Consider the following 10544-nt stretch of genomic DNA (forward strand, 5'->3'; position numbering starts at 1 on the left):
TATTTGCTTCTCCGTGACCGAAATATTAATGCCGGGCTGTCCTGCCTGACTCGCCGCAGCATAATGAAGACGCACTTGCATGTTCACGCGTCTCCCCACGTGCTTTTCTTATACCACACTTTATCCAAACCCCCTCATCGATACTTTTGAAGACAATATTTGGTAATCCACACGCGTCACGTCCAGCGCCTTGCATTACAACGTAGCAACTTCTTTTCACTGAGTACTGTTTCAGTAAAGCCCAGGAGATCCACGGCGTAGCAGCGTGCTGATTTTCCGGGGAGCCTCTGCACTGCACGTCCTTCGGGGGCCGGCCTCAGATCCTGTGCACGGGCTACCCCCGCTGCCAATCGGCCCTCTGCTCCCGCCTCAGCGGCCGCTGCATGTTTGACCCTCTCGCGTTTTCCCTGCCCCCTCCCTCCCTGCCTGGCAGCTCCCACAGCACCCTCCTCTCGGTGGCGCACATTCCCCACACCGCCAAGCCAGTGACAGCCGCGCAGCGAGCCGCATACGCCGTCGGCGCGACCACCGGACAACATGGTGAGTGAAGCCGTGCGCCCTTCGGGAAGCTGCCGGCGTGGGAGCCAGCTGCGGCTTTAACTCTTTATACACCGGCATCTTATACTTGCCGCAGCTCGGCTGCGCGGGTAACAGACTGCAGGTTGCCGAAGCCGAAAGCGCTTTTCCGAGTAAGAGGAGTACTTACGGGCTCTTTATAATGGTACAGTAGTACAGTTATAGGCGGCCATTTTAACCTAATTTTAGCCGCAGTGACCATTGGCTGCCGAGTTGATCCCCTAACTTTAAGGGACTTTTTTTGTCTCTAATTTTGAGTAAACTCAATCAATCAAAGATGTTATATGGTTGAAACAAATAAGTACATAAACTCAAATTAATTGACTGAAATGAGTGTAAAGAAAACCCCCGGTTCTTTATCGCATGCCTTATATATCAGGTGTAATGCTAGCCAGGCATGACTAGCTAACTGTCCGGTTTGGTGATCTAACTAAAGGAGTTAAAACGTTATTATAGTTTATAAAAAAAAAAAAAAAGTCCTGACAGTTTATTTATGAGACTGATTGAACTGGTCCTATCGTCATTTGTACGTTAGTCACTGTAAAAACTCTTTGTTTTTATTTTTGCTGCTTTCCTTCCACAACAGACGTCAATATAAATTGTTAATCTAATAATCCTGAATGAAACCTTGAGGTTAGTTGAGTAAAACAAGGATTTAGACATACTTAAAGTGGAACTAGGTTCCCCAGTTTATCTGTTATCTACGTTTCTCGGTGTTTTTTTATTAAAAATATTTATTTATTAAGATATCGCTTATAGTTTTATGAATATGAAAAGTCGCAGTAGGAACACGGCCCATAGATTTTTAACTATGCGCTTCATTATTGTCAGTTCTTTATACACACACAGACACACAAAGAGTCTAGCACATTATTACTCTTACTGGAGTCATCATATCACCTGTTATGAGCTATAAGTTATTTCTGTCATGTTAGTTGTGTACTGCTTTGAAGAGTAAGTCCTAAAAAGTAAATGAGTACTTTTGATGGCAGGCTTCTGGTGTCACAGTCAACGATGAAGTCATCAAGGTCTTCAATGACATGAAAGTGCGGAAGTCGTCTTCCTCTGACGAAATAAAGAAGCGTAAGAAGGCAGTTCTCTTCTGCCTGAGCGATGACAAAAAGAAGATCGTCGTGGAAGAGGGCAAACAGATTCTGGTCGGGGATATTGGCGAGTCTGTTGATGACCCTTACGCCTGTTTTGTAAAGCTCCTACCTCTGAATGACTGCCGATATGGCCTGTATGATGCCACATATGAAACAAAGGAGTCCAAGAAAGAAGACTTGGTATTTATATTTTGGTATGTTGTTTGTCTGTTTATAAACTTTGTGTCCACCCCGAGTTAGGATGCCTTTCTGCACACCTCCTTGCTTATGATGTTATATATTGAAGAAATCACATAATCAGCAAAGCATTTACTGCTCCTTCTTAATTTTGACAGGGCCCCTGAAGGAGCCCCTCTAAAAAGTAAAATGATATATGCCAGCTCTAAAGATGCCATCAAAAAGAAGTTCACAGGTGAGTGTCTTGCATTTTAAATGTTTAATGGTCCCACATCATCTGACAGAAATTTGTGTAAAATGTCTTTAAAAAAAAATCAGTAGCTGTAAGGTAAGCATAGTAGTGGAATGTTTACATGTCTTAGCACGGGAAAAACAGTTCTGAGTAAAATAGACATATTACGGGCCTTTTCTGATGTTTTTGATGAGATAAGTGTGTACAGCTGTTCTCATCCATTCTCAATCTCATCCATTTTCAAAGATTTTTAGGTGAAACCAGCACTTGGCTCTCCTGTTTGTTCTAACCCTTTATCCTGGCTTCCCAACATACCTGGCCTATTTCAAATAGTCTCTTTGAAACACTGAATCTCTCGTGTGCAGATTCCTAATGCCAATCATTTTTCCATCTGGTGGTGCTAAGTGCTTGTTTCAGTTTTCAGTTATTTCATTTGTCTTTTGTAGGTATCAAACATGAATGGCAAGTCAATGGTTTAGATGACATTCAAGACCGCTCCACACTGGCAGACAAGTTGGGTGGCAGTATGGTGGTATCATTGGAAGGGAGACCCTTGTAAACTGAAAGACACGTGCCATTTGCATCCCCAACGTCCATCTTAGCAGCATTGTCTGTACCCTATGGTCTTCTTGGAACAGTTATAGTATTTCCACCCCAAATGAAGGAGGTCTCACTAACTTATATAAAAGACTGGTTTTTGTCTACCGGTAGTTGACTTTTTCAGGTTTTCTGGTAGCTTTCTTAAAAGATCTTGACTCAGAAGTCAAGGAATATTTTCATTTCTAGTGTTTTGCCAAACAAAAGTAAGCCACAATCGAAGAAGAATGCTGATATCCCAGCTCACAAAAAACGCATCGCTCACAACTATTGCCATAAATATAAAGTTGTGTAACTTACAGCTGAGAGGTTTCTTTCAAATGCCTTGACAATTGTGTGCACTGTTCTGGTGTTAGCCAATATAAACAATTTGCACTCTGAATTTTTCCGTGAGGCTTATGTGTAACTATTTAGCCTTGTTGACAGAGGTTTTTGACAGGGAAAATTATGTTTTACACTATGCATTCAAAAGCACTTTTTGTAATTGTATTTTTTTAAACGTTTCAGTTCAAGAAGGTATAGAGAAAGGAATGCCAACTGAACTTCTGTATTTGTGTCATTTATGAATTGACATTACCTCAGTTTTCATTCCTGTTCTGCACACGTAAATGGAAAGAAGTGTGTTGCTGCTCTATGGCCTTCTTGTGTTTATCCGAATGTACAGTACAATCGCAGAATAAAGAAACTCGGTGACACTAAAAAGGAAATCTACACAATCAGTCAACATGGCGTTATCAGTGTGATTGGAGCCTTAAATAATGTGATTTTTTTTTTTAATCAGCAAAGTTTCCACTTTGCAATAAAACCTTGTGGCTGATATATTGGTGACATGTCTTTTGTTCCCGTTCCTTAAAGTTTTGTGCTTTACCATTATCTCTGTATATAATTATTTATATGTATGATGTATGTATAATTCTGCATATGGGTTTGCAACACATTTCAGTTGGATTAAGCATACAACACAGGATACCTCTTTATATATCCATTCTAATCATCCAGAAATGTTTTATTCATTATTGGCAATACTTTGTTTTCTTCGACTATATTATTATTATTTAAAGATCTGTGACATATATAACATTTGATAAAACTAAGGCTGTTGTTCAATATAATAGTAACACTCCAGTGGTTATAGTCATGAATGTTTGCTGGATTGTGAACTGCCCCCTCAAAGTTCTTATCTAGTGAAAATGACTTTTTGATAAAACCTTTCCTAAACATGTAAAAATAAACAATTGAATAGAAAAATACATTCAGTTGTTTAGGTGGCCAAGAGCTTCCATGAAAGCATTGTCTTATAGTGGAGATAGCAACTTTTACAGGAGCCAGTGGCTGCTTCTCCTTGTGGAGAATTTGATCTACTGCTGCCGAGCAGCCCTTTGCTGGTCAGAGCTATTTATGGCCAACACATGCTTTTGTGTCTTGTCATCGTTGTCTACAAATGGCAAAACTGGACGCGATTCCAGAGCTCTGCTGAAAGGAAGCCCCGTCGAGCAGCCAGTACAAAGAGTGTTTTGCAGAGAGCAGAGCAGGGGATAGCAAAATGCACAAATGTCATGTCTAACAAAGCCTTTGTGCATGAGAAAGCACATTAAATCAAGGCTCGTGACAGTAATCCTAAAATGCTGCTACAGAGTGTGATTTATGTTTTAGATGAATGGTCTGTTTTCAAAGATTTTGTGTTAAAGGCCTGCTTTTAGTATGAAAGCCTAGACTAAATTTTTGCCCTAGTCTGTAACTTCAGCAGCAGATTTCCCAGCTGTCATGAAGACACGACCTGCTATTACTTAATAATTTCTCATGTAGTCAGAGGTGTGAGGAGATAAATGATTTTTGATTACCTACATTATGGCTCCTGTTCTTTTATTGTGAGTTGATTAATTTACCTAAAAAAAACCTGCCTTTTATCAACACTATAATCAGTTGTTATAGGCACAGTGCTAGGTTCGTGTGTGTGTGTTGAGACCCCAGCACATATTTTTTGTTTCACTCATCTCTTAGTGTATGGGTATGCATCTCTGAATTTTATATATATATATATGTATTTAGGGGCGGCATGGTGGTGCAGTGGTTAGCACTGTCGCCTCACACCTCTGGGACCCGGGTTCGAGTCTCCGCCTGGGTCACATGTGTGCGGAGTTTGCATGTTCTCCCCGTGTCGTCGTGGGGTTTCCTCCGGGTACTCCGGTTTCCCCCCACAGTCCAAAAACATGCTGAGGCTAATTGGAGTTGCTGAATTGCCCATAGGTGTGCATGTGTGAGTGAATGGTGTGTGAGTGTGCCCTGCGATGGGCTGGCCCCCCATCCTGGGTTGTTCCCTGCCTCGTGCCCATTGATTCCGGGATAGGCTCCGGACCCCCCGCGACCCAATAGGATAAGCGGTTTGGAAAATGGATGGATGGATGGATATATGTATTTATATGTATATGTGTGTGTGTGTATAGAGAGAGAGCGCGAACAAACTCCAGCCTGGCTGTTCCCTGTTTCTCATTAATGAAGGGCTTCTTCCTTGCTTTATGGTTCTTCAGTCCTGCTTCTAGGAGCCTGATACAAACTGTCCTAGCAGTTCACTTCACACCTGCACTTAATGTTTCTCATTTCTTTTTTCTTTTTCTTTTAACTTAACAGTCATCTCTGGCATTAGAGTGTCGCTTCCGCCCTTTACCTAGCTGGTTTCTGGTCGTTCCTAGTGTCTCCCGCTTCACCTTGTTATGTGTGCTGCTGCCTAAAAATTTGAATCTGGAAGCATCCAGCTGCTCAGCGGAGGCTTCTGCCAGAGGAATCACAATTAAACCATAATGTTAAAAATGCAGTTTTGTTTAAAAACAAATTCAGTGGCTGTATATCTCACAGATCTCTTAAGTTTTGGGTTTTATTTGTCAAATGCACAAACATACACTGTACATCTGTGCAGTGAAATGCCTTTTCACCCTCTACCAGGATTGTGCTTAAAATTAAATAAATGTGATACAAAGTTTGGAATGGTGCAATTATTTTGTGGAGTAATCATGCTGAACTAAGTTGTCCATAGTGGCAATTATTAAGTAAAAGCTGGACAGATGGAAATGTGTCTGAGACACTATATCTAATTTACTTTGAATTAGATTTAAAATACCCATACATTTTTTTAACCAAATAGATATAACACGTGTTACAAATTTGCCAAAAATAAGCTTAAGGAACGGCATAGACAAAATCATTCAGATGGACTCGTGTGCTTGGGCATTAGGAGTGAGCAGAGGATTAAAAACAAAAACAGAAGAAATGTTACCTGGTGTTTTTATTCCTGCTCCATATGACTGGCGATTGCTTCATACAGTGTATGTTGTAAACAGCAAGGAAACACATGATGCAATCCTCTGCTTGCTCAATTTATACTCAGTTTGTTAGACACAGACTAGCTTATCTAATTCTATAAAGCTTTTTTTTATATATATATATATTGTAACTATGCAGTGTTTTGGTATAGATACAGGATATACATGATGGATTATATTAGACCCCTATATATAATATGAAATAATACGTAAATATTAGGAGTAAGAGTGCTGAAACTATCCTTGAGTCAAATACTGATTTAATTGTTTTCAATATTAAATGAGCCCATATTTGCAAACATAAGTTTTCCTTAACAGGTTTCAAGGAGAAAATATTAATGGTTTTTGTGTGTGTGTGTGTGTGTGTGTGTAACAGAGAGAGAGAGTGTTTGTGCATGTGCTTATGCAGGTGCCACACTTTTAACCAGTCACAAGATGCACACCAGACACCAGCACAAACAGTCTTTTGGCTTACCAGAATGTTTATAGGGAAGAGAACATTCACAAGTGTGACTCAACAGGTCTTGTACACAGATAACAACCAAAGTCTCAAATCAGTGAGGCAAGACTTTCAGTGAAGTTGTGTTGTTTGGACCTGCATTATTCACATAAAAAAAGAATACACCTGCCCAACATCCATCCATCCAGCCACTTACCTACTAGTGGGTCACTATGCACAATATGTGTTTTCTGTACATCATTTTGCAGGGTCGTTATAGTATTGTTCTTTACATATGTAACCATATTAAACCTGTATGTATCATCACCTGAAACACTTAACTGTGGCATCATCAGTGTTTAGACTTTTATTCTTACCCATTGATCTTGCCACGAAAACACTGTAAATTTATAGCAGCAAAGGTCCTTCCACCCATTTTCCCAGCAGTGTCACGAAGAACAAAGGGAACCTGACAATAACCTTAGTTCAGGTTCAAGAATGATATGAAGCCTCACATTAGTCTGGTTTAGGCATAAGCGTAAATATGAGGTATCGGCTAAATCCACTGAATGTCTTTTCCATACTTGAAGTTATTTGAAAACAATCAGGATTATTACAAACTAAAGCTATGAAAGTAGGAATACGTCAAGCAGCACATGATTCCTCTATAATGACTATTTAAAGAGAAACGCCGCAAATAGCCCTGATGTATCCCACAACATTCATTACTAATATGGTAAATGTTTTTTTTTTTTTACTTTTGGGGTGACTGACCCTGTAAGAAATATTACTCATATTTCTCAGCCCATTTTAGAGCACTTATCAGGTAACAAAAAAATATCCCATGGTATGTTCTAGAACGGGATTGGGGACCCTGTTCCACGGAGGGCCGGTGTGGGTACAGGTTTTTGGGATGACTTCTCAATCAGCCAATAACAGGGGGTCCCCAGGACTGGTGTTGAGAACCACTGCTTTATTACTGGCTGATTTAGAGATCATCCCCAAAACCCGCATCCACACCGGTCATCCATGGATCAGGTTCCCCACCCCTGAACCTGAACTTTATGCCTTGCTGCAAAATCTGCCTTAGATATCCTTCTTATCCTTATATACTATTAGCATGTCATTCAGCCTGAGTCTTCCATGTCTCCCAATATGACATTTGCATTTCTCAGCTATTTGGCGGATGTGGGTTGCATTTTCCATCAGCACCCTGATGATGGTTAATAGTAATAATGACGGTGTACAGTAGATAATTTGCATCCCTGCCAATAAATATCTTGCCAGTTGAAAATGGTGTGAAGAAAAATGTTTAGTCCATCTCTTCTGCTGCTCTGTGGACCATAAACATGAATATAATAGTCAGCATGTAAGATGGAAAACACAGGGATATCGGTCAACAAAGCATTCGTCAGAGTCAAACTTAATTGAAAATTTATCAAGTTAGACATTGGTATTGAATAACATGTCGAAGGGGCTTGTCCTATTCCAATGTTAAATTTAGTCAGGCTGGGAACTGTCCTGTTCCCCTTTTCTGTTTACCTTCAGATGTCTGATTTCCAGCACAACACCAGCTTTTGCCATCTACAGAAGTTCTCAGACCACTCCTCCATTGTAGGATACATCAGCAATGGAAATTAGTCTGAGTACAGAGGACCAGTAGAGGACTTTGTCGTGTGGTACTGGGAGAACAACGCGCAGCTCAACAACACTGGTTGTGGACTTCCAGGCGTAACAGGGAGCCCCTGGGACCGGTTACCACCCGGGGTGGTACATGGCTACAGTTACCCGTGGGACTACCTGAAGAACACACTGAGCTGACCGTATAACACAGCGGCGCTGTACAAGAAAGGCCAGAGAAGAGGATTTTGGTAAAATATCGGATAATACTATGTAATATTTGGTAAAACTGGATAATACTATGTACAATTCTGCATATCTGCTCCAGGTGGCGCTATCTTCAAGCACGTTTAGCTACTAGCTCATTCCACCACACTTTGGTAAAAATCCTTACTGAGGATCATTTCCCCTTGTTGCCATTAGACAGCACTACTGACATGCCACACACCCCGCCCCCAGCCAGAACACATCAGGAAATGACACATCTTGTACAGTAAACGTCTGGTGCTATATGCTCATAAATTGCACTGCAACTCCCTTATTAGATTACTAATTAGAGGACTGATTGGCTGAGTCCTCACACCTGGGCTTGAACAGCTGACCTAAAGGTTATTCCAAAAACTTGCATACACACTGGCTCTTTTCTGGATAAGATCGGCCACCCCTGATTTAGAGGAAGGATCCCAGCTACCAGGGGATGTTCCCAGAACTTCAGCCAATGTTATGTGAAGGTCCTCTTAGTGCTGGCAGAGAAGGTTCTTACTGTATCGTTAATTTCCACGGTTTACATTTTAACAAAGGTTCTGTCAATGTCAGCATAATGGATGTTCATATTCTAATGTTAAGTCAATTCATGTTGAAAAGTTAAAATTGCTTTATAATATTAACAGGGGTGTATATTACAAATGCTCCATCCAGCCATGACCTCTGAGGCATAAAGCGACAGCATTGCCCACTGCGCTACCAGAAGAATCAGAATAGAGTTTATTGCAAAGTCACACATTCAAGGAATTTGCTTTGGTGGTTGGTGCCAAACATTAAGGGATAAAGGTGGGTTTATATCTATCCATCCATTTTCCAAACCGCTTATCCTACTGTGTCGCGGGGAGCCTATCCCAGAATCAATGGGCACGAGGCAGGGAGTAACCTGGGATGGGGGGCCAGCCCATCGCAGGGCACACTCACACACCATTCACTCTCACATGCATTCCTTTATTTAATTTAGCAAGTCCAATTAGCCCCAGCATGTTTTTGGACTGTGGGGGGAAACCGGAGTACCTGGAGGAAACCCCACGACAACATGGGGAGAACATGCAAACTCCACACACATGTGACCCAGGCGGAGACTCGAACCCAGGTCCCAGAGGTGTGAGGTAACAGTGCTAACCACTGCACCACCATGCCGTCCCTTTGCACATATTGCTAATTCATTATCCTTATCTTCATTTATTTCTGTAGTATCACAGTGTTTTTTAAATCTGTTTATATTGACATTACGCTGTTAGATGACAGGCACTGTTGTTGTTCGTCTGTCATTTTTTTTGCTGTATGTAACAAGATCTTAATCAGTTCATGCTTTGGTTTTTTGTCTTTAGAACTGATATTTTTTAAATAATTGTCTTTCGGCATTCTAGTCAGTAATACATTTTAAATACTAAAATCTTATGTTTGCCTGAGTGGAACACTAGTGTTATAGATTTACATTGCATCAGTGTGTAAATATAAATACCACATTACTCTATAAAAACCCTACATATAAAGTGAGAAAAGCACTATGGCTCCACCTACTGGTAATATTTTATTTAAGGAGGAAATCTTAAAATGTACTTGCGTACAAAGAAATTTTTGGACTATGTACCTCAGCCACATCATGAATCACACCATGATTTTCAGAATAATTATTTTGTTAATGAGGAGAAATGTGAATGTAGAAAAAAACAACTTAGACCTATTTTTGCCTAATTGTAAATAATTAGTTAGATAGACATTATTTTTGGCTTCATATAACAGGGTTGTCTTGGGTCCTAAGAAGTTTCATTATTATTGATTATTATATGAAATATTCTTTGCACTTTTTACATTGAATTCAATTTTGATTATATAGCACTTTTGACACGGAGCATTGCCACTTCATAGAGTCCCAGGCCAGGCTGACAGTAGGAAGCCTACCTTCCCTGGGGAGGGACTGGGCAGTTTATATCACTGAAGTGCAAATTAAAGTCAGGTAGATGGTGGGGCAGAACAGGCAAACAGGTATAGTGAGCTATGAAGGCAGGTAGTCAGCTACGCCGGCAGGCAGGCAGGCAGGTAGTGAGCTACAAAGGCAGGCAGGCAGGCAGGAAGTCAGCTACGCAGGCAGGCAGGTAGTGAGCTACAAAGGCAGGCAGGCAGGCAGACAGGTAGTCAGCTACGCAGGCAGGCAGACAGGTAGGTAGTCAGCTACAAAGGCAGGCAGGCAGGCAGGCAGGCAGGCAGGCAGG

The 10544-nt window shown here is 41.0% G+C and overlaps 1 protein-coding gene across 2 annotated transcripts; it reads left to right on the forward strand.

Moving 5' to 3' along the window:
* The first annotated feature begins 261 nt into the window (after nt 1–261).
* On the forward strand, nt 262–5665 carry cfl2 (cofilin 2 (muscle)). 2 transcript variants are annotated; one of them, XM_048974194.1, is made up of 4 exons: nt 262–540; nt 1569–1876; nt 2018–2094; nt 2538–5665. In XM_048974194.1, the coding sequence occupies exons 1-4, from the start codon at nt 538–540 to the stop codon at nt 2648–2650; spliced, it is 501 nt and encodes a 166-aa protein (XP_048830151.1). In that variant the 5' UTR covers nt 262–537; the 3' UTR covers nt 2651–5665. The 2 variants fall into 2 exon arrangements, with proteins under 2 accessions (XP_048830151.1, XP_048830152.1); XM_048974195.1 differs by lacking the exon at nt 262–540 and adding an exon at nt 565–689.
* The last annotated feature ends 4879 nt before the right edge of the window (nt 5666–10544 follow it).

Source organism: Brienomyrus brachyistius, chromosome 14 (assembly GCF_023856365.1).
Source record: "Brienomyrus brachyistius isolate T26 chromosome 14, BBRACH_0.4, whole genome shotgun sequence".
Taxonomy (NCBI): Eukaryota; Metazoa; Chordata; class Actinopteri; order Osteoglossiformes; family Mormyridae; genus Brienomyrus; species Brienomyrus brachyistius.